General features: G+C 39.3%; 1 protein-coding gene across 1 annotated transcript in view; it reads left to right on the forward strand.

Moving 5' to 3' along the window:
• Positions 1–1,590: 1,590 nt before the first annotated feature.
• The window catches only part of sfrp5 (secreted frizzled-related protein 5), a 30,851-nt gene continuing 6,329 nt past the window's right edge, over positions 1,591–26,112 (forward strand). Inside the window, exons 1-2 of the mRNA XM_079843014.1 lie at positions 1,591–2,417; positions 11,455–11,532. Of these exons, the coding sequence (XP_079699140.1) occupies positions 1,892–2,417; positions 11,455–11,532 (604 nt within the window). The 5' untranslated portion in view covers positions 1,591–1,891. The remainder of the gene's footprint in view (positions 2,418–11,454; positions 11,533–26,112) is intronic.

The following is a 26,112-nucleotide window of genomic DNA, read 5'->3' on the forward strand; positions in this document are numbered from 1 at the left end:
CCTATACCTAAGAAAAACCATCAAATGTATGTATGTAAATAAGTAAATACATAATTAAAATTCCAAACATTAAAAGCAAAAAAACCCTGCCACTATGCCTTGATGAAGTATATATATCAAAGCACAGAGTACTTTCCATGTCAACTTTTTTGGGATCTATTGGGGCTGATTCTCTGAAATGCCTCATGGACACAAAATCTCATCAGAATATTTGCCCCAATAACATTCCTCATCATCACTATAATCTCATTTATATCCGCTGCGGTGATTATTGATTTGTAAAGAGCGTAAAATTGTGCCTCTTTCAGTCTTTGACACAATCTGGGCAACACAAAACAGGAATGAATGAGTTTCAATTTCTAGAGAGAGAGAGAGATTATTGTTCAGTCCCAAAGAGATCAGTCGTGGCTGAAAAATTTTATGAACTTTGTAAAGAACCAACAACGGAGGCCTGTGCGATAAAATTTCAACAGAAATTGTACAAAAATAAGGATTTCTGTACTTTTTGCAGCATTTATGCAATGGTGTGACATCCTCTGCCAGCTTGTAAAACTCGAAGGAGTAAACATTCAAAGAGCCTACTAACCGCATTCTGTTAGCTTTTTAGATTTACTGTAACCACCGTTTGCTATGTCATTTGAATGCCGCCCCTCTGATGGACTATTCTTGGACTGTTTCCTGTTTCTCTCCACTGCACTAATGTCTAAAGATAACTCATCAAAACCTGGCTTTTTCTACACTAACTTGGGAGGTTTTTGAAAAAACAACATTTTTCATGATACGTTGAATAAATACATGAATTGAAGTAATGAATTCTGGTCAAAATATATTTTAAATATATGCTAAATACTAAATTTCCTATATAAATATATATATATATATGAAATGTATTTTCTTGGCCTGAAAGTACATATAGATAACGATACTGAGTGAATGCTCTCCCCATATAGTATTGGTTCATAAAATACTTTCACTTCAAACTCACTAAATCCCAGCTTCAGCCCATTCAGAATACCGGTATATATATATATATATTTGACATACAAAAAGAAAAGCAAAACAAAATGCACCTCACTTATATGTATAAAACTTGATAAGTGCTAATAGATAAAGATCTGTCAGTAAGGCTTCTCAATTTGGGCGGCTGTAATATGGCAGTACGGCCCCCTGCTGCTGGGTGGCTGTTATGGGTTGGTTGAATTTTGGGCCCCATGGTGTGACAGCAAATGATACAAGGAGACAGAGAGAAAGCGGGTTTCTATTCACATCCGCCGGCAGAATTAGCATATCTCAAACAGCACATCCCAAATGCCCTGACCACCTGTAGGTGAATCTTTTTTCCTGCCTTCTGATTATTTTCTAATAAAGTAGAACGTGAAAGGCCAGGGCTGAGAATATGTGTGTCCTCAGAGCTAAAGAGAAATTGAATGAGCCAAGCACACTCCACACATGCATTGTGCTGCAGGACAGCGCGTGGTCTGCCTGTAGAAGTGTCTGCGAGGGGGGTGGGCTGCTGGGGTGCCGCCCACTGCGCAGCAGTTGGCTGTAGCTGGGAGGGGGCGGGGCTTGTGGTGGACAGGGGAAACCAGTGGGAGGTGGGTGGGCAAGCTTACTCAGGGGTTGTCAGCTCATAGGGCCCTGAGTCCACTGTCTTTTTATACTCTAGGTGCATTTGAGGGAAGCTAGAAAAGAGCTCGGCTCTGAGATCTGCCACTATTGCCTGCTACCAGGAGTTTCTATTAAACTGCAGGACAGCCAGAAACAAGGAGGGGAAACCCAGAACAAACCCAGTCTTTTTTTCTACTCAAACACAACAAAAAGGATTACAATTCTTCTTTTTGAACCACTTCCCCCCCATTCCCCTTCTGAATCACACCAGAACTTCAGGAGGATGGCAGAGCAGAAGAGGCAGGTGTCTCTGACCCAGGCTGTGACCCTGGCGTTGGTTCTGCTCACCTCAGCTGCTTCGGCAGAGGAGTACGACTACTACAGCTGGCAATCGGACAATTTCCACAACGGCCGCTTCTATGCCAAGCAGCCACAGTGTGTGGATATCCCAGCCGACCTGCGGCTCTGCTACAACGTGGGCTACAAAAAGATGCGCCTGCCAAACCTACTGGACCACGAGACCATGCCTGAGGTCAAGCAGCAGGCGGGCAGCTGGGTGCCACTGCTGGCAAAGCGATGCCACGCTGACACGCAGGTGTTCCTCTGCTCACTTTTTGCTCCAGTGTGCCTGGACCGGCCCATCTACCCCTGCCGGTCTCTGTGTGAGGCGGTGCGGGACAGCTGCGCCCCGGTCATGGAGACCTACGGCTTTCCCTGGCCAGAGATGCTACATTGCGAGAAGTTCCCCATTGACAACGATCTGTGCATTCCCATGCAGTTCTCAGCGAGTCACGCCACTCAGACTCCAGGTAGGACCTGCAAGAACACTGTGGTTTTAGATGACTTTTATTGATTCCTTCAATGAAAATCAAAATTTAATTTAACCAAGGAAATAAATGCAACGCAGATGTGACAATCCTGCACCCGTAAACCAAAATTTGGCAAAAACAAGCAGGGGGAAAAAACAACAACTAAAAGTTAAATTTAACAGCATTACACTGATAAAAAAATACATAAAAATAAAATACATAAATTCATGTGAGATGCATGAAAAAAAAAATATTTAAAAAAAACAGAAATATCAGTTTTTAAGGGGTTTTTTTTAATAATAAAAATATTGTAAATATATATATATATATTTAAGTATTGTTTCTTAAATATGTTTATGACCTAAAATAAGCACCAGTACTTGATTTTAAAACCACCACTTTTGTTTAAAAAGTACAAAAATTATAATCACCAAGTCTCCATAGATCTATACAATAAGGCCCATTAGTGGATTTTCTCTTGCTTTGTATAGCCTAGAGCTCTAGAGAAAGTAAAATTAAGAAAAGCTCTTGGAAGGACAAAAACCTTTCACTATCTAAAGCAAACATCTCATGTGGAATGTGGAGAGGAGCGTTCCTGCTGCGCCCTGCCTCTCTCTCTTTGTTTAATCGTGCATTTAGGTTTCCAATTAGCCAGGCAGCCAAACCCTTTGGATCACTAATTAGTCTGAAAAGTTGTACATTACTTTGTCTAACTGAAACGAGAAGGACTATTGTAATAGAAAGAGGAAGGACAAGAAAAGCGAAATGGAAGTTAATGCTCTGTTTGAGGATGGTGTTAAACCATGATGTATGGTGTATAATCAGGACAATAGATTATCAAAAGAAAAAAGGAAAAATATGTGGTGCAAAAATGAATGACACAAATATTAAATTGCACGTCCCAATACAAAACAATGAGAAATATATGAATGCATCATACTGTATGCTGTGTTCAAAATTATATATACATATAAAACTAACAGTAGGACTATTACCAAATGGTACCTAATGATAATTTTCATTAAAAAAAAGAATACATAGAAAATGTGTTTACTTTTTTGGAACATCCTGAAATGTGAAACTGATTGAAACTGTTTTTTTTACATATTTTTTTTAATTTATTCTAAAAATTACATTTTCTAATAGTGGGAAGATTAGATAATCTGTAGTCATAATTTGCACATAATTTGCATATATATATATATATATATATATATATATATATATATATATATATATTAGTCGAGTAAACTTTCTAAAGTTTCTCTTTTCACTGCTAAGATTTGATGGATTACAATGTTCTCAAAGAAGAAAAAAGGAGGCTTTTGAAAAAATGTGACTCTACAATACTGTTTTCATACTTCAGAGTTAAGTAGCTTGGCTTCTGTTAGAAAAATAAGCTCCTTAAAATTGCAGCAAACTCAAGAGCAAGCAGAGAAAGAGTGGGACCTTCGAGACAATATCAATTACAACCATAGCTGTTCTGAAATTACATGATACTGAGAGTATGAAAACTAGCAGAACTAACTAAAATGCTTTCTGCATCGCAGCTGGATGGGAAAGTAGCTCACGGCCAAGCGTTTACAGCGATGTGTGTTTTGGTGTGCGTGCACATCGACGTGAAACAGGACTCTAGAGATAACATGACAGCACAAACCTTCGTTTGACACGGCCAGTCGCTCCGGCCTGCAGCCGTCAGCTCCGGGCACACGCGAGCGGCGGACCAGTGACATGAAGAGCTGTTTTTTCCCCTGTGGTTTGAGGTGAAATCCTGGGATGGGGCCCGTTCGCAGCCAGAACCACAGACATGTTTCACGGGCTGTTTCTGGAGATACATTCCAGTAAATCACATTGGACAGTGCAACAAAAAGCTTCTTTAAACAACATTGTTCATTCTACAAATAGAAGACTTGTTCTTATAGCCAAAATAGACAAATAGCCAAAACAAGAACCATTTTTATTGGCTCCTCAGAAAAATCCAGCATACAGCCTGTTTTATGACATATTTACTGCCTAAAATCTGTGATTATAACGTTCAGCTGAATTTAAACCTGAAGCACTTCACTTTAAATGTAAAAATATTTTTTCACATCCCAGTTTAATATGCAGAGACAATTACATGGCCATTGTGATTTTGCCATGTAAGACATCTTTTGTCGATCCAAAAACATAGTCCAAACCCTATCCTTACCCCTAAACCTAACCCTATCCATAATTTATCCCTAAAATCAGAGGGAAATGATAGGTGAATATGTATGGCGTAGAAGCCCCTAAACCTTGTTGTAAGCATAAACATTAACTGTATACCTATCCCTCTAATCTGATTGGTTGATGGGATGTTGATCCAGGAACATTTTCTACTTGGTGAAATCATGTTCACCCAACTGCATTGGTTCAGCAGTTTGGGCGGGGCTATTAGTTGGCTGACCAATGGCAAAAGGGGGGAGTGTCTGTGAAACCTGTTTGAAAATCATTAGTTTTCCTGCTCTAGATTTTAGGGTCACGTTTTATTTAAAGAACTGAACGGAGACAATGAATTAGGCTAAACATAGAAATGTACAAGATAAAACAGATTAGAGTGAATGTGTATTCCATTGTTTGCAGGCTTCTGTTGAATGCAGAGGTGCTGTTGCCTGAGGGGCGGCTCTGGGAGACATGTAAACCTGTCTCTGTCTCCGCTCACTGCACGTTTAAACAGACATAAATCACAGCAGTTTTTCATCCGGATTAATGTTTTATGTCCAAAGTGTTGCTGCTCATAACTTCAAGGGTCCAAATGAGCCATAAAATTATGACCTGTGCATAGTTTAAACAGAACATTTTCCTCATAAACTGTGATACAGAAAGTCAGCGATGCAGAAATCACTCGGACACGGAAATACCTGTAGGCTCTCATGAGGAAACTGTGAGGACTTAAAAACCCACTCTTATATCCACGGTGACAAACTGTGAGAAGGTCTTACTGACAGATTTCATCACTTACAGTTTTCTTGTTTTTCTAAATATGACATCTAAATATGACATTTTGTTCAAGTACTTTAAAAGAATAACGGAAGACCAGGGCTAGTTGTCTAAATTCCCGTAACACTTTTTCAACAGGGATATATTTTTAACCCATTTGTGCCCAAATTTTTCTGAATGGTTTCATGCATATATTCATGTTAATAGTGTCCTATGTGAACATGTTCTGCATTTATTTTCCCCAGGTTTTAGTTTTTTTTCTTGAAAATCGTATTTGAATGTGCGGCAACTATAGTTGCCGGTGGGCAAATATGTCGTATGCACCCCTTCTATGTCAAATTGGACTAGGATGAGAACATTTGGCATCTAACTCAAAATAACTGCTTTCAACAGATCAATCTTTACACAAACAAATTTATTGTGTATAAAAGTCGAAGAACATTCAATGCAAACTCCAAAAAGCTGCATCTATCTTATAATCTGTTGAATATGAAAATACAACAAACAACAAATATCTTAAAACAACAACAAAAGTCTTAAAGTGGTGGAACATAGTGTAGGAAGTTGGCAGTCTCATGTGACAGGAAGGAAGTTAATCCTTAAATCCTTTATTTGGTTGTTTTCTTGCATGTCATTGAGATGGATACTATCTAGAAAAATACTTACAAAAGGAAAATGACAACTATACACTGCGGCAACTATAGTTGCCGGTGGGCTTAAATGGGTTAAAAGTTGATATATAGGTACATATTTTAAAGTCATGGCCACAAAAAAACAAAACAAAAAAAAAACTATTTGGCATTTTCTTACATGTACTGACCATAGTAATAACAATAAATTTTTCATAATTACATGCAACTATCCCTCAACCAAACCTTAATCCTACCCTAACCCTATAGTAAGTCCATGTTGTTAATTAATATTACTCAGTACTTAAATATACAATTACACTGTAATAATGACTCCTTAAAATAAAGTGTAACCAAAATCTGTTCAGTTAATATGTTTACCTTTTGTGACAGCATAGTGGGGCATGTTGTCACACTCTGGAGTGTATAGTCACAACGAAACCTGCCAATAAGTCATCCATTATAGGTTTCTCAATCAAATGTATCTAGTAAAACAATTTTGTTACAGCATAGTGTAGTGTGAAAATATAAAAGTTAGTGTAAATCATCGTTTTGGGCAATAATCTATGAAAAATACCCTTGTTCAGTTCAGGCTTTCCAGTTTCAAAATATACATTCATTAAATCAATGACTCTTCTCTGAATGTTTGGTTTGAGCCTTTGTGACAACTTCCTTATGTGGCCACTATAAATAAAATAAATAAAAAAATCTGTCTAATTAATAAAACTGAGACAGACAGACAGACAACCTAACCCTACACTGTAAAAAAAAGTTGCTGCCTTAAATTTTCAAGTACAATCAACTTGAATGTTTAAGTCATTTCAACTTAAATTACATTAAACGGACTTTAATTGAATCTTGTACAACTTATAGAAAAAAGTTGACTTATTTTGATGAGTTAAAGCAATGTAACATATGCAGTCATTACTTATTGATTATATGATTTTTTTACTGTGTACAACCAATAACACTTAACTGGCTTTACACAATTTTTACCCCCCAAAAATAATATTTAATATAACTGAATCAACCTAAGTACAGTAGGTTATTTAACTTTTCGGTCATCATTTTTTGATCAATACACTTGAATAAAAACAACCGATGTTACCACATGAATCACATTTTTAGGTTACCTGACAAAACAGGTTTTACAGTGCAGAAACTGCTTTAGGACTAAAGCACTCTTGCTGATTAAAAAGATTTCTTTCAGAAGCAGTTATGTTGAGTCCTTACACATGTTTCAACGAACATAAGAGAGTATTCAACAGGAAATTTAGGGAATAGATTACAAAAAAAATTCAGTTTTGCTCTGATATCACTCAATCTCTGAATTGGCACTTCTTGCAGAAACTCGGTTTGCAGAATTACCCTCGCTCAGTCTCCTGACACATGCTTTGGCTCCATTTCTACCAGGCATCCTGCCAGCGAGCCACCCTGCAAAACAGAATAAATCGCTCTGCTGTGCAAATAAGACATTTCAGCTTCAAGAATGCAGCTCACGACGGCCTGCGAGTACGAAACAAAAGTTCCCTTCCACAACACGCTCAGTGTGTGCAAGTCACCGTACACGTCATGTCTTCGACCCGCTGAATGTATGGGAACTTCTGCTCAGGGACCAACCGACAGTTGAAATGTACAGAGGGGTTCAACTCCCCACGACCTGTGCACTGAAGCCTGGTGAACTTTGACCCCTCCCCTCATTATCTACCGCTATGTCTGTGCTTGAGGCTGGGGTGATAAACTCTGACCCTTGGTTTTTAACCTGGAAGGGGGAGTCTGGAGACGAGCCATGTAAGTTCTTGTTACCAGATGCTTTTGTTTTGTGAGCTCAAGGGAAGACCTGTGCTGAATACATGACAAAATCATATTCGACACCTCAGAGATCAGATACAACACACATTATTGTGTGGTTGATTTCAGTGGAGAACTTTACGTTTTAGCCTATCTGGTCACGTTTGTTCTGTCTCCACAGGGATCAAACAGAGCTTTCTGTATTTTTAGCTGTGCAAATGAATAATTTTTTTCCATATTTTCACAATAATAATAATAACAATAATTTACAAAAATATATATATATATACTTCTGTTCAAAATTCGGGGTCTTTTGAGGGCTAAGATTTTTTGTGTATGGTATGGGAGTGACAGATGTTAGTTGTCACAACAAGCGAGAAAGGTTGAGCACACTAAATACAGAACCTCCGGGGAATCATCCGTTTAAAAAAAAGCCAAACAGATGACAGTCTGCCGGAAGAAAAAGAGAATGTGACAGAGCTCGTAATAAAACGAGAATCAACATTGGCTTGGATTTTTTCGGAGATGGCGTGTATTGAGGAGTTTGAAATGTTTGAAATGTTGTGAAAGTGATGGCGTAAAAGAAAAGGGAGATGGCGTTTTAATTACTTTCTTTTCGAGGAAGTACCATGTCTATTAATGGGTACAGCAACGTCTTCAGCTAGTCAGCTTGAGATCCTTTAATCTAACCTGGTTATATCTCTTAATCCTAGCAGTGAATGTTTAGTGAGCAGTATGATAACCATATTCATCCACACAGTCATGAGCCGAAGCACAACTAAAACCATGTTATTTTTAAACGCTAAAGTCACACAGTGTACTAAGTTAGAGGGAACCTATTATGCAAAATTCACTTTTATATTGTTTTTGTACATAATTATGTGTCTGCAATGTGTGTACACAACCATCCTATTGTGATACAAATCCATCCACTCTGTTTATTTTTTAATTATTATTTGATAATCAAAACCCAATGGATGTTTTGTTTGTTTTTAGAGTATCTGAGGAACAAACTGTAAAGGCTCCGCAGGTTCCTTTTGATTAGGTTTAAAATTAACATACATTTTCTTAATATACGACAAATGTTGGCCATTAGGTGTGTGTCATGTCAATTTAGAGAGGGCTGTGCTTAAAACAAGAACAGAATGCCAATGGAACATAACAGATATACTTAATTCATGATACACTATATTGCCAAAAGTATTGGGACACCCCTCCAAATCCTTTAATTCAGGTGTTCCAATCACTTTCATGGCCACAAGTGTATAAAATCAAGCACCAGATATGCAGACTGCTTCTACAAACATTTGTGAAAGAATGGGTCGCTATCAGGAGCTCAGTGAATTCAAGCGTGGTACTATGATAGGTTGCCACCTGTGCAATAAGTCCATTCGTGAAATTTCCTCACAACTATTCTACAGTCAACTGTTAGTGGTTTTATAACAAAGTGGAAGCAATTGGAAACAACAGCAACTCAGCCAAAAAATGGTAGGCCACGTAAAATCAGAGAGTGGGGTCAGCGCATGCTGAGGAGCACAGTGTGCTGAAGTCGGCAACTTTCTGCAATCAATATCTCCAGACCTCCAAACTTCATTTGGCCTTCAGATTAGCTCAAGAACAGTGCGTAGAGAGCTTCTGGCCGAGCTGGTGCATCATAGCCTTACATCACCAAGTGCAATGCAGTGCAATGCAAAGCGTCGGATGCAGTGGTGTAAAGCACACTGCCACTGGACTCTTGAGCAGTGGAGACGTGTTCTCTGGCGTGACAAATCACGTTTCTCTGTCTGGCAATCCGGTGGATGAGTCTGGGTTTGGCAGTTGCCAGGAGAACGGTACTTGCCTGACTGCATTGTGCCAAGTGTAAAGTTTGGTAGAGGGGGGATAATGGTGTGGGGTTGTTTTTCAGGGTTTGGGCTTGGCCCCTTAGTTCCAGTGAAAGGAACTCTTAATGCTTAACGCTCCCAACTCCGCCATGACTGCGCACCAGTGCACAAAGCAAGGTCCATAAAAACATGGATGAGCGAGTTTGGTGAGGAGGAACTTGACTGGCCTGCACAGAGTCCTGACCTCAACACGATAGAACACCTTTGGGATGAATTAGAGCGGAGACTGCGAGCCAGGCCTTCTGGTCCAACATCAGTGCCTGACCTCACAAATGCTCTCCTAGAAGAAGGGTAAAAAATTCCCATAAACACACTAAACTAAAATTCCCTAGACCTTGTGGAAAGCCTTCCCAGAAGAGTTGAAGCTGCTATAGCTACAAAGGGTGGGCCAACTCCATATTAAACCCTACAGATTAAGAATGGTGATTAAAGGTCATGTATATGTAAAGACAGGTGTCCCAAAACTTTTGGCAATGTAGTGTATATGCTCTCAAAAGTCTTCTTATATTTTACAAATTAGCTGTAAGTAAATACATATCGTTTTAAGGCTGTAATAAATGGAAGCTAGGTAGTGCTTAACAGAACTGTACAAACTTTACTCTGTCTATTTGCATATCAATCTTAAAGTGGCAGCATAACATAAACTAGAACCTTTCTTATAGGTACCATAAATCATAACAAAGGTTGTTTATATAGTTTCACTGATAAACAAGACAAAATACAGATTAGTATAATGATTTTTTTCAATGTAAAATGTGCCCATATGAGCATGTGTACAGTATGTGTGTTAGACAAGCCCACTGAACAGAAACCCAGTACCCCAGTAGGTGGCACAATAAACATCTGTATCTCTACAGTTAAAAATACGATCAGCAAATAACTATCAGCGCCAAGAAGGTCATGTACAGCTGTTTGCATGTTCCAGTGAACATTTTCACTGTCAGACTGCTGAGAAGAATGTTTTCACAGTGTTCTATTAAAAGCGTACCCCTGCATTTGTCTTCGTACGTTTGCAATGAGTGTAAACTATTCTGGTTTCTATGACATTTAGACACATCCTGTTTCGGAGAGGCCAAAAATATTTTTCCTCAGATAGTCCAGGTATATGCAAGACATACTGTACACAATACAGATCTGTAGAGATGTGATTTCACAGGGATGAACCACTTAAAGTCTTAATCTTGTTTTATAACTTCCCTTCCTCTGTGAGGATATAAAACTAGCAGCTGCCAAACCTCTCCCTCTCATGGCTTCAAACTCTGCGGATTAAGCTCCATTAGCACTGGCCTGCTGCCCCTGCATGAGTCCAGCACTGCAATGAAACAGAGTTCTACTCACTGCACTAAACCAAACACCCTATTAGAGCTGTTTGCATAAACAATCGCATGAGAGTTTCTTTTATTGGAGACCAGTCATTTTAGTAAATATGAAACATACACCCTTCATTTGTTTGTTTGAGTCTTCTGTGATTAGCCGACGGTAGTTGCACTGAATCTTTCTGTGAACTTACTGTATCATTGCTACTGAACTCATATAACAGTTTATCTCATCAATGATAGATAGATTTGTTAGAACAATAGCAAACAAAAATACATGTAGTCGGGTTCATTTAATCATCAGGTAAATTATATTTCTGACTAGAATAAAAACAGTTATTTTTGAAGTTACCATCTAAAGCATTCAGTATTTTTAGACTACCTATTACATTTTCTGTTTGATAGTTCTTTATGAGACACTCATTTTTAACTACCTTTCCCTTTCTTTTCCCTGTAGTTTCAAAAGTGTGTCCACCCTGTGACAACGAGTTGAAAGCGGAGACCATAATGGAGCACTACTGCGCCAGTGATTTTGGTAAGATATTAACTTTTATTGAGACATCACATTTGACAACTTAAATAACTCTAGAGTTGGGATCACTTCATAATGGTGAAAATGTGTAATTCAAAAATTGATGAGAAAGGCTGCGGTTTGCTTGTATGGGAAAGTGGCCACTTTAATATTTAGGGTGAACATAATAAATGTGACATCATGAGAAAAAGCAGATAGGCCTACAGTGTGAGGTTGCACAGCTATATACGTAATGTGATTTTTATACTGTACAAACTGTATATTCTTTCACCTTATACTAACCTACCCCTAAACCTACCCATAACACAAAACTTTCTGCATTTTTACATAAAAAAAAAGGTATTCTTGTTTCTTTATGGGGACCTCAATTTAGGTCCCCACGGTGACATGAGTCCCCATGAGTCTGTGTGCATTCAGTTTAAAGTCCCCACCGGGATAGAAAAACATGAACACACAGAGACATACATACACACACAAACATTCAAACTGCATCAAAACAAAAAAAATATTATACCAAATATACGACATTTCATGCTTCCACCATACAAAGAGTTGACTTTACTTTTGTTAAACATCCCATCTTGCTTTATCATTAAATTACAGAAGGAAAGTTAAAATGCATTAAAACATATTTTCAAAGTAAAGAAATATCACAAACATACAGCAAAGTGACCTGTTTTCAATGCATGGGACACATACATGAATTCATATGGAATTGACATCGAGTTTTAAATGGTGCTGGAGAATTCCCGTTGTAATAGTTTGGGATTCTTTATGGTTCGTATAAAAGTGATGTATTCTGACTGGAGGTCCATTGATCTGTCAAATGTGAATCTCTAGAATGAGTCTCTGGCATTGAATAAAAGAGTTTCAAGGTTAAAAGTCATTTGAAAAGCCTTCCCTTTAGAGAGCAGAGGATTATAGCACAGTAGAGTCACATACGCCTGACTTATCTTTGGCTGTGAAGCCTGTTTCTCTTGGATTTGCATGTATTTTCCTTGATAACTATGACAGATGACATTCGAAAATATGTAGTAGCCTGAGTATATGTTCTAGATTTTACACATTAAAGTCAGAAAGTAAAGAGCAGACATCACAAAGAGAGTTATAAGTGTGGTATTTTTTATTTTTTTTGTTCTGGCTTTTGAGATGTAATACTCCACCATACTGAAAGCATAATGCATGACAGGATATTACCGCTTGATTCATTTCTTCCCCTGATCTCAATTTCACTGGTACCTGATCACATGACTTGTTGTTTGTTAACTAGTGCTGCACAGTTTATTATGATACTAAGTTTGATAGTGTTCTCCAATAGTCTTACTTGGATGTGGCAGCCAGTTTTCACAATCTAACAATAATCAAAGTACAATCAACACATACTGGACAGCAGCACACTTATCAAATGATTTAAGGTTTGGGCATGTGCAGACCGCTGATGGAAAACCTCTCCATTAGAGTGCATTCACTGGCTCTGAATACAGTTGATTTTAATGTTTTATGGAGCGCTAAGGAAATTAATTGTTTTTAAGTTTGGTTTTTAGATTTTAAATGGCTCAGTTTTGTTTATATCTGATTTGTTATACTCATTTTTGAGTAAGAGCCTTTTAAGTTCTCAAGTGCTCAAATATGGTGCTCAGAAATAAACAAACAATAATACTAATAAAAAATTTAGTATTTTCAGTGACTACAGTAAAATACAAATGTAGCTGCAAGTAGCAATGATCGGCACGTCAGCAATTATAAAAGTTTCAAGAGTTTTTGAAGTTTGTTGAGGCCCCCAAAAGTGGCAGAGAAGAAGCCGAGTGCCATAGGCCAGGGGTTTTCAAACTTTATGATGCCAAGGACCCCCAATATGAAGAACCTTTTATGAGGGACCCCCTTCTTAAAATCAATTTATATTTTTTGATGTATGGAAAAACATTAAAAACTGTAGCTAAACTTAAATTGGCTATATTTAAAAGGTTAGTTCACCCAAAAATGAAAATTATCCCATAATTTACTCACTCTCAAGTCATCTTAGGTGTATATGACATTGTTCTTTCAGACGAATACAAGAAATACAACGAATCTCCCAAGCTTTATAATGGCAGTGAATAGCTGCCCAAAATTTTAAGCCCAAAAAAGTGCATCCATCCATCCATCCATCCATCATAAAAGGCTCCGGGGGTTAATAAAGGCCTTCTGAAGTGAATCGATGGATTCTGTGAAATTTTCTGGGGACCCCTTAGAACCTTCTGGAGGACCCCTGGGGGTCCCCGGACCCCAGTTAGAAAACCCCTGCCATAGGCAACCATAGCCGTGCTATATACATACACCGATCAGGCATAACATTATGAATAATATTGTGTTGGTCCCCCTTTTGCTTCCAAAATAGCCCTGAGCTAATGGACTCCACTAGACCCCTGAAGGTGTACTGTAGTGTCTGGCACCAAGATGTTAGCAGCAGATCCTTTAAGTCCTGTAAGTTGCGAGGTGGGGCCTCCGTGGATCAGACTTGCTTGTTCAGCACATCCCACAGATGCTCGATTGGATTGAGATCTGAGGAATTTGGAGGCCAAGTCAACACCTCAAACTTGTTCTCCTCAAACCATTCCTGAACCATTTTTGCTTTGTGTCAGGGCACATTATTCTGCTGAAAGAGGCCACAGCCACCAGGGAATACCATTTCCATGAAAGGGTGTACATGGTCTGCAACAATGCTTAGGTAGGTGGTACGTGTCAAAGTAACATCCACATGGATGGCAGGACCCAAGGTTTCCCAGCAGAACATTGCCCAAAGCATCACACTGCCTCCGCCGGCTTGCTTTTCTTCACATAGTGCATCCTGGTACCATGTGTTCCCCAGGTAAGCAATGCACAAGCACCTGGCCATCGACGTGATGTAAACGAAAACGTGATTCATCAGACCTGACACCCTTCTGCCATTGCTCCGTGGTCCAGTTCTGATGTTCACGTGCCCACTGTTGGTGCTTTCGGCGATGGACAGGGGTCAGCATGGGCCCTGACTGGTCGGCAGCTATGCAGCCCTGTATACACAACAAACTGTGATGCACTGTGTAATCTGACACCTTTCTATCAGAACCAGCATTAACTTCTTGAGCAATTTGAGCAATCCGTTTGATCAGACCACACAGGCCAGCCTTTGCTCCCCACATGCATCAATGAGCCTTGGCCGCTCATGACCCTGTCACTGGTTCACCACTGTCCCTTCCTTGGAGCACTTTTGATAGATACTAACCACTGCAGACCGGGAACACCCCACAAGAGCTGCAGATTTGGAAATGCTCTGACCCAGTCGTCTAGTCATCACAATTTAGCCCTTGTCAAACTCGCTCAAATCCTTGTGCTTGCACATTTTTCCTGCTTATAACACATTGTGGCAAGCAGTGAGGCCGGGGGACCCTGAAAACAGGGCGCCAGCTGCGCACAGCACTGGTCTAGTGTCTCACGGTCCCTCTGCCTCGCTGCTTGCCACACACATCAACTTTGAGGACAAATGTGCACTTCCTGCCTAATATATCCCACCCACAGGTGCCTTGATGAAGAGATAATCAATGTTATTCACTTCACTTGTCATAATGTTATGCCTGATCGGTGTGTATGGCCCTGTTGTTTTTAGGGCCCCCTAAAAAATTACTAACTAATGACTGATTTTAAAAACATAATGGATCAAAAAAACATAACTTAAACAAAAATTCTGATATAATTTACCCACCCTCATGTTGTTCCAAATCTCATGTTTCCATCCAAAGCTGCAAATTGAACCTGTGTGCCAAATTGGAATATTGCATAAAACATTTGCGAAGGAACTGTGGAAACCGAATTTTGCGTTCTGGGGTCTGCCTGGTGTTTGGGAATGCAATGGGGCTCTTCTGGAAGGGAATTTAACAAATCATTTTGATGACAGACTTTCACGTGCTATCGGAATCCTTCACGTGCTATCGGAATTATCGTAAATACTAGTTTCCTAGTTTAGAAATTGGACATGAATGCCCTCTCAATTAAAAATTTGAATGTGATGAGCTTGAAATCATGACTTCAGAAGTGGGAAGTAGGAAATTTCCAATAGCACGTGAAGGCAGCATTAAGATGCTGTGCGATGAAACTCATCTGCTTGTTAGTCCAGTTATCTGTGTGAATGAATGCAGGCGCGCATTTCCCACACACTGAAACACGTGTGACCTCACAGTGTTTTCAGCCTCTGCTGCCTCACTATACGAGGACTTGAATGCATGAACTTCATCTCCAGAGTCACTTCATGAGCATTTTACCGTTTCATTTGAGAAAACTCATAAACACACAGAAACTCAAAGGTCTTCACCCGTCTAATTAAAAGTTTGGTTTTACATGACAAAAAAAAAATTCACTTGTCTAAGGCCTTAACCATGTCTTGAACATTTAATTCTAATTGGCAAATAATAATTTTGTGACTATTTGAAAATAATATTTGCATTAATTTGCGTCATATATATCATTAATCTCAAGATTCTTATTTATTAGTGAATAAATACATAGATCTGCTAATAACATTTAAATTCCTTAGTGGTCTGGTGGTAAAATTTTGTAAACCATGTCGAAGGTTACAGGTTCTAATCCGCCCTCATATTGTTTTTTTTTTCAACATTAACATCAAATATGTTTAATGATTGTATATTAAGAGTATGGACATGTTTGTGTGCATTTTGTTTTGTGATTTCATCGGAAAGAATAGAGTCCCTGCAATGGCATTAAGTGATAGACTGACATGCTTGTCTGTGTGAAGACTGGCCATCTCAATCATTTTGACATTGATGAGTGCTGTTAGACCTGAGGCAGACTAAATATATAACTTTTAAACCTTTTTGTCATCCTAACATACAGAGAGCTACGTAATGGAGTACAGGAGAGCAGTGCAATAATTTCAAATATTTTTTTGGGGGTGGGGGGTGGGGGGGGGGGCACCTTGAAAATTACACCAAAAACGTTATGTGCACCCCTGCTTATAACGTGTCAACTTAAAACAATTCCTCCAATGAAACCTGCGTGGATATATTTGCATGGCCTGACATAAACAATATTATAACAAAATATATATTGATTGACACTTTATATTGTCTCAATGATATACTAATATATATAAAATATATGAACAATGGCTAGACTTCAATTTTTAAAACAATAAGGTGTCCATTAATGACTTTATCCATCAGGATAATGCTGGAAATGCAGGAAATGATCAAGTCCCTTGATCAAGGACTCTAACCCCCAATCAACTCCCCGGGTGCCACAGCAAAATGGCTGCCCACTCCTCCGGTTGTGGGTGTCCACAGTTTGCAGTATGTGTGTGTGTTCACTACTTGGATGGGTTAAATGCAGAGGACATAAGTATGGGTTACCATGCTTGGCCTTCACATTTTACTTTCACTTCACTTTCACTGAAAGGCAAGTTTTTTGTTTATTTTACATTTGATTGTATGTGCGTTTTGAATATTTGCAGCACGTTTCTGTATTTGGCTGTGTTGTGAACTTTTGCAGCGTGTTTCTGAATTTGGTTGTGTTGTGAACTTTTGCAGCGTGTTTTCTGAATTTGGTTGCATTGTGAATGAGAAAAGTCAGTACCCGTAAAGCCATTCTGGAGAAAACCAAAACCCCATCAGGTGACCTAATGGAGAAAAATAAACCTTGTGAGAGACCAGGCTCAGTCGGGGTGCCAGTTCTCCTCTGGCCAATTAACAAACAGCGTATGATTATTATTCTGACAACTTTACAGGTCAGAGGTCATAATAGATTGGAATATTCGAAAGATCGGAGGCAACACGCCGGATACGGGTTTATTGAGATGATGTGTCGATTAAACCATTATTAAATAGGAATAATCGAAATACCGGAATTATCATGCCGGAGATGTTTTTTTTTGAGGATGCCGTATTGATGAAACAAATATTAAAGTGCAATATTCGAAAGATCGGAGGCAACACGACAGAGATTGGTTTTATTGAGGATGACATATCAATTTAACAATTATTAAATAGGGATATTCGAGCAATCTGAGTCATCACGCCAGAGACGGGTTTATTGAGGATGCCGTGTCGATGAGGCAATTTCAGGGGGAGTCTAATTGACACGGTCTCAGCAGACACTTCAGGGTCATGCGTTGGTCTTGTCTGGGCGCAGGTCCACCATCTTGAACTGGATACGGCCCGGATCCGGCTGACTGCAGTAGACCTCGGGATAAAACAGAGAGACTAACATTAGCATAGATGCCATTCTTCTGATGATGTAACGTGTACAACAGATGTTATGGGAAGTGTTCCCAGTTCCGGCTGACCTAGTTAATGAGTGAACTCTGCTGTTGCGTTTTGGACAGGCTGGAGTTGTTTATTAAGTGAGCAGGGCAACCACCCAGTAGAGCATTACAATAATCTAGCCTTGAGGTCATGAACGCATGAACTAACTGTTCAGCATTTTGCATTGATGGTAGAATGCAATTTTACAGATGCTAGAAACGTGGTTTTCAGACGAAAGATTGGTATCAATGAGCACACACAGGTTCCTCACTGACGACGAGGACTTGACAGAGCAGCCATCAAGTGGCTGACAGTATTCTAGGTTACTACTTGTGGAGCTTTTTGGTCCAATAATTAAAAATTCATGAATTTGAGTTGCAGGAAATTACTGGTCATCCAATTTTTTATATCAGCTATGCATTCCGTTAATCTTGTGAGTTGGTAAGTTTCTTCAGGGCATGAAGAAATATAGAGCTGAGTATCGTCAGCATAACAATGAAAACAAACGGCATGCTTCCTAATGATATCTCCCAGTGGTAGCATGTACAGGGTGAAAAGCAACGGTCCTAGCACTGAGCCCTGCTGAACAGGCAAGTTTTGGTTTCAGAATTATTGAAAGAAGGCTGCAAGTACTCAGGGCCACACTTTTCCTCTTTGCCTTCCTTCATCTGCTGTCAGACCTACTGCCAGCATTTTAAAGCAGCTCTTGTGGTTTTCGGCTTGTCACCACGATATTGCCCAGGCGTGCTCACTCCCCACAAGCATTATGGGTCATGAGCGATCACCTGAATCAGAGAGAAAAACCCCATGTGCGGCTGAGCTGCAGTTAGGTATGTGAGCTGTATGGTTTTGTAGTTTTGCAAAATCTCTTAAAATATATTAAATCTAACTGCTATGTAAATAGAGACAACTATGTAATTTGAAAGCTGATTTCCCCAAAAAGCGCAAATAAACACCATGGATCTGGGAGCCTTCAAAATGGCTTTGTTTGAATGTCCCGACACAGTAATAGTACTATATTTTAAGCAACAAGACTTCTCATAGACTTACATTAAACGAGGGACCCACACTATAATTAGGCACAAGAAATTATTAAGCGACTTGGCAGTGGGCACTTTTAACTTGGACTACTAAGAAATTCCCTATCAACCACCAAAACACCCAAGCAACCACCCACATGTCTGCAACCACCTTGCATTGGCCTAGCAACCACATTCAATAAATTAAAAACGTCTTAGAATTGTGGCATGTACACATTTTCTTACAGTCTTCTTTTTCATCTTTCCTTCCCTCATTCTTTCAGATTGAGTATTCATTTTTCAATGGGAATACACATTCATCATATTATACACTCTTTTCAGTTTGAAATTTTTTCGGATTTGATTCTTCCAGTAAGAAATCTTATAGGATATTGAATAATATTTATGCCAACAAATATCCCAACACCAAATATCCCAATGCAAGTGAACTAAAACCAGTTATCATCAGTGAAACCATTTAAACATACATTCCTGCACTTCCAGAGATGCATGAATGTTTATGATATTAGACATGGAGCCTAGCTCACACTGAAGATGCAGGACAAATGTTGCCATTGATTAATGTGCTCTCAGCACGGTTGGATAAGTTCTGTTTCATAGCATCAGTTACAGGTTTTACTTGCCACTTTCATGTTTTTAAATGAATTTTAGAAACAAGAGAACCTGGGAATGTAGTCATTTTTTTTAGGCAGGCTTACTTCATTATGGTTTCTAAAGGAAAAACCAGACCTGATCCAAACAAAAATTGTGTAGATGGAAGCTGAGATTTCTGAGCAACGCAGATTCAGGAAGGAAATTGTTTCAGTGGAGAAATTTAGGCATGCACAAAAACACACAATAATGTAATGTCTATGAAATATATTTTTAGAGCATTTTCTAAGCAAATGGTCGGGCTGTCAAACAATTAAAGGGCATATTGCATGTTAGAGACCCCAGTGAGTCAATGTATAGAAAAATAATGTAGGAAGACATTCTTTAAAATATACTTATAAATACGCTACTAAGGCTTTTGTAGTCGTTTTTGTGAGAAAATTTTACTTCAGCATCTAAAAATGCCAAAACTGGAAGTGACGTAACGGGAGGGAATGCGTGAATTTCAACGATAGGAAACCAATGGATCGCAATGACAGTTCGGATGCTGAGGAAATTATAAATGTTTATTAATACTCATATGGCAGACCACAGCCATACAATTATGACACACAATTAGGGACAGGCCAGGATTAGACAGAGAAACGATTAGAGGAGACAAATTGAGTTGCTGTGTGAGGAGAAACAGTGGAGAAAACAAGCTTTGACCATCAGGCATAAGTCACACTCGTCAATTTCCGTCAACACTAAACGTTATGTGATATAACCTTAACGGTTTCTCATCACGACTGAGTTGGTAGTTAGAAAATGTTTAAAAAAACAAGACTTACGATGCACAGTTCACATTTTCTTTGAGCTGCATCTCTGACGGATCCGTGACCATCACATCTCCCACCAGCGGCCGAACCACAGACACTATAGTGTTATTGTATGTTATCCTTTATTCATTAATTCTGTGTTCTGTGTTATTTTGTGCCGATTCACTGATAGTGTGAGGATGTATATGACGTTATAAGTATGTATTTGAGTGAACTTGAATGTACATGTATGGCATGAATAAAATATTTACATTACCAGCACATAATTCCAAACTTTTTTGAAAAGTGTGAGACTGTATGCATTTGTGTTAAAGAGCACCTATCATGGCATTTAAAATGGTCCAAATATTGTTTTAGAAGTCCCCAACAACAATTTTGCATGCATGCAATGACAAAAAAGACTTTAGTTTTCTTATAATATGCATTTATTTTTACCTGTTTTGACAGCGATTCTCAAATGATTACTTTAGTGATTCACTTTTCAAAACCCCGCCTTTATGTGACGCTAATCTGCGGTGATTGGTCCGATGACCCAGTCAGTTGTGATTGGTATAGTCTGTGCAGATATTTTCGGAAACGGAACGCCCATCAAAGTCTTATAGTGACAGTAATTTGTTAATATGTATCAGGAGTTATGAATATGAAAACCGCGTCTGTACCGTTTGATTGTAATATGAGCCTCAGCTGATCTCATTCATAAAAAAACTCCTCTATTCTCGTCACGAAGACTCGCGACAAATCAACATCCCTCAGGGCTTTTAGTTCAAAAGTGTGCAGATGAGGAGACATATTGATAGATTCTCATATGTCTGTGTCAAATTTCTAAACAGAGGAGTATTTTTTATTCAATACTTCCTCAAAATGCGCAGATATAGCCTAATCATGAGCGATTGAGTCTCTTATGTGTTGTTTTCAATTCATACTGGCTGCCGGAGGGCGCTCTGTGCACATGTAATCCATGTACAGACAGACGAAGAAGATACCATGTGCCATAATAGAAGTCCATAATAAAAGCTTCCTGAGATTGCGAAACATACATTTGACGACTAATAAACACTCAATCGCGACGATGTATGGTTTGTCTTCAAGCCACTTAGTCTTCAAATGCTAATCCTTGGGCAGATAAAAAAAGTTTGCTTTTGAGTCGCACTTCAAAACACAGCGTCTCGTCGCCATGATGTTTTCTAGTTTTCACTGGCGTCTTGGAGCGCAATAAGTGGGCGTATCGTATTCAAATAACTTGACAAGTTGACGTCATCTAGTCAGAGAAAAAGCTTCGGTCTTCTAACGATTCTTAAAAATGACTCAGAGTCGACTCTTACTTTTGAAAGAAAATAACTATATATACGGTGCACTGTCATATTTCAAACTATGCAGGATGTTTTTGTTCACTTAGATCTATGTTACACACTACATGAAAGGTACATTTCAAAATTCCATGATAGGTGCTCTTTAATGTACTTTGTATTCACGTAAAAACAACGGCAAAGAAGCGTGTGTATGTTTATTAATTTAATATCATCCTTTACATGAGTATTACAATGTTTGACTCCATCATATCACCAGGATGATAATCCCCCGGTCTAAAGTGAACACTATACACTAGAGGTCTTCACGGGTCCACTTGGATCCGAAAACCCGAGGTCCGACCCGAGACTCGAGCAGGTTCGGGTCCAAAACTCAGAGAGTGTCTCGGACACGGGTCGGGTTCGGTATTAGTGGCCTCGGGTCTCGGGTGATTTAAAATAAATATGCCTTTTCCAAATGGACCCGAGAAGATCCGAATGCTCTTAAACTATTTTGGGCATTTAACAAAATTGCAGTATTTAAAACAACTCTATGACACCGTTCTCTCACTTTTTCTAAGTGAGAGAGCGAATCCGCGCTTCTACGTGCACCGTTGCCTCCGCGACCGCATTTATTTACTCAGTTGCTCGCTCCACATAAACCAACCCCCTCCCTTTGCCTAGTGCGCCATCATGTGGATGGATGTTTGACTAAATGCAAGTATTTGAATTGTCGTTAAGCCAGGCCTGTCAATCAATTAAAAATACACGACACTGTCAGAAAAGCATGGAGGCGATAACAGACATTGCTAAAAAGGTGAGGGAAAATGAATATGTAGAACAGAAACATCCAGGGTCGTCATCGGTGTGGGCAACTTTTGTGATCATTGTTGACAAGGAAGGAAAAAAAACTGGAGCAGTTAAATGCGTTGACTGCAATACCATATTAAGATTTGATTCAGCTAAAACTGGAACGTCCCATTCGCTGAAGCACCAGAGATCATGTCGGCACAAAAATGCATTCGTTTGTGAGGAGGAGCAGTGGGGTACCTGCCCAGTATAAAAAGACAATACTTGAAAACTGCATTCGAGTCTGTGCCAAAGATCTCAGACCATACAGAATGTTTGAAACAAGCTCATTTCGTCAATTAGCACAGAGCTTGATCGAGATTGGAGCTACGCACGGCCACTGTGATGTCAAAGATATTCTTCCCTCGGGAGTCACTGTTTCTCGTGCCACTTTGGAGAGATGCCTTGCCTTGAAACAAGAGCTTTTACCTAAAGTCAAGCAGGCTAATTGCTAAGGCATTTGCTTGTGGAGCATCCACTGACATGTGGACAGATGATTTTAGAAAGGTCAGCTACACATGCATCACTCTCCACTTCATAGATGAAGACTGGATGTTTCAGAGCCGGGTAATATGCACCAGTGCTTTCCCATTTGACTCCAAAACGTCCGCAAACATAAAAACGGAACTGTTGAAACAGTTGCATGACTTCGGACTATCACAAGCTGAAATAGACAAACTTGTGTTTGTTAGCGATCAAGGCGCTAATATAAAGGCTGCTCTCAGCAGCTGGAAACACAGAAGCTGTAATGCACACTTTCTCAACACTGTGCTGAAACACACTTTCAAGAAGGGAATTGATGAGGAGGAGGAAGATGCGTTACAGCCGGTGAGAGAATGTATTAATCAGTGTAAGTCACTGACGACATATTTTTAGCATTCTGGTTTACAGCTACACCTGACACGCACCCTCAAACAGGAATGTGAGACTCGCTGGAACACTAAGCTCGCAATGGTTGAATCCTTTGATTTGATTTGATTTGATTTGATTTGAAGAATTTATTTTCACACACTTCATCATTTTAAAGACAAAGTACTCGGTTCTTTCGATGATGTGCAAAGACTTCTTATGGCAAGAGGGGAAATACACAAAATGAGTCACATCTCAAAAGATGTTCTCCAAATTCTAGTTCATTTTTTGACCCCATTCAAAACGGCAAGCGATGAACTGAGCGCATCGAACTATCCTACAATCCATCTGCTGGCTTTATGGAAATCTACACTACTTGAGCACTGCGTGGTTACACCGGCCGACCCTAAAGCACTGGAGATTCTGAAACGCAGAGCCAAAGACCTTCTGAGTGAACGAATACTACTCGACCAACAAGCAAAGCTTGCAGTGCTTTTGTGGCCTAAGTTTAAGCAGCTACACATGTTCACAAACGAGGAGAGAGACGAAATATACCAAAGTGCCCGGAGCGAGTTAGACAGCCTTCCCAGCCCAATAGACACGGACCCTCCAGTTCCAAATATTACTATCGCAGCCACAGAACGTGCTGCAGTTGCTGGTCCGTCAGCGAAGTTCAGCCAGTGGGAGGATGTGGATGACCGAGACATGGCAGTGGATGAGTTGAATGCCTACTTGAATAAAAAAATGGTCATGCACGATAGTGACAGAGACATTTTAGGTGTATGGAAAAACACAGAACACCTCTTCCCAAAGATGGCAACTCTTGCACGGAAGATTCTGTGTGTTCCAGCCTCCAGCGTTAGTTGCGAGTGTGCTTTCAGTGTGTCTGGGCGCACTCTGGAGAACCGACGTACCTGTCTTGATACAGCAAGTGTCAATGCTTTGCTCTTCCTGAACAGCAACGACAAGTAGGCTGAGATGAGAACTGTACAGTGTACACTGTGACATTTAACTGACTTTATTTCGAAACCTATATAGGATAAAACAGCATGTTAAATAGGGTTATCTCTGTTCTGTTCTGCGGTAATCTGCCTGTAAATCGAGGCAATATTATTTTTGATGCTTTGGTTTTAAAAGTTCAAGTTTTAAATATAGCCTAACAGTTAGCCTAATAGTTAGGCTTCGGATTGTTATTTTAAAATGCTCTGGCCAATTTATTACTCTGCGATGAAATGTATATAGTGCGACCATAGGTCTATGATGTAAAAAAAAAAAAAAAGATTTTTGGAAGATGCGTGTCTGTTTTGCATGCATTGTGGTGTAGGCTATTTGTTTGCATTTTATGATGATAACAAAGATTTTGTGTTGACATAAATTTGGCTTCATAATATTATCATCAAATGTTTAAAGTTATTTATTGATTTATTAAAGTAAATTACCCCTGTTCATTCTAAGATGAAATAATAAACTAATGATTGATGTATAATCAAGGTATCTTCCGTCCATTCCAAATCCGTTTTCAATTAAAAAACAGAAAACGAAAAAAACTATAAAGCTTCCTATGCATTTTGTAATAATAAAGCACATTTTTATAATTGACCATATTTGCCAGAAAAGTCGGACCGAGTGTAATTCACATGACATCGGGTCATGTTGAGAGAGAAACACGCGAACGTTGCATTGTAGTAAAATCTGGATTTTATTATTAGCCTTCTTTTAGAAGTAGCTAGTGTAAAACACAGGTAAATAAAATACAACATTAACATTATTAACACTTCTCCTCACTGTATAACATCCTTAAATGAATGGTATTCAGAAAACAAGAAGAATGAAAAATATAAGTAGCCATATAATAAAAATATACACAGAAGCCTATAAAAATAGTCTATATATTGTGCCATTTATTACAAACAACATTTAGCCTATAAATACCAAGCCTAAATTAATTTATTTTAAACTTTAAAAAGTCAACATTTCGATTATTTGATTATATGCATTAATGTTTTATTATTTGATTAAATGCATTAAGTTTATTAATGATAAAAAAAATGTAACTTTACAGTCCGGGCTATATCATTTATAATTTGAATAAGAGAACAACCCCAAAAAACTTGGGGTAATTAGAAAAATTATTTTATTCATTAGGCTACATCATAGGGGGTGGAGAGAGCATTTTCTTGTGGTGCCCCCCTGAGCACTTGGTGCCCTACGCGCATGATGCGCATGATGCGCGCATGATGCGCGTAACGGGAGTGGCGGCACTGGTGATTGACAATTCAGCACTTCAGCGCGCCTTCTATGTTAAGTGCATTTTTGAGAAATGCAGGGCTGCAGGCTGTGCACAATGTAAATGCCGTTTACGTTCGGGTCCAGTTGGGTTCTAAAGGAAATGGCGTCAGGTTGGGTCGGACTCGGGTCTAATTTTATAGGGTCTGTCTCGGGTCGGGTTTTTCTTAAAAAAAATAATTTATGCACGTCGGGTTCGGGTATGTAGTTATTCGGGTCGATTCGGGTCGGGTACAGTTATTAGGACCCGTGAAGACCTCTACTATACACACCGCCGCGTGTTTCGAAGCAGATGCAGAAGTGAAGTCCCGTCTCTTCACCTGCACAAAACACCACCATGCAGGTTCCCTTTCGAGGGAACTTCACACTGCGTCCACTAGGGACAGCTCTGGGAACGCCCACAGCGTGATAGCGTCTGAGGCACGTATGTCAACTCAGCCAATGGCGAAAGTGAGCGTCACAGACGGGTGACGTCACGTCCAGGAAAGGATAAATATACATCAGGTCCGATCGCACTTCAGCTTTTCTGCCTCAGCTAAGCGATCTGTATGAAAACTGTCTCTGTCTATTTATTTGTTGTCTGTCAAAAGCACAA

The sequence above is a fragment of the Gobio gobio genome (genome assembly GCF_949357685.1).
Source record: "Gobio gobio genome assembly, chromosome: 18".
NCBI lineage: Eukaryota > Metazoa > Chordata > Actinopteri > Cypriniformes > Gobionidae > Gobio > Gobio gobio.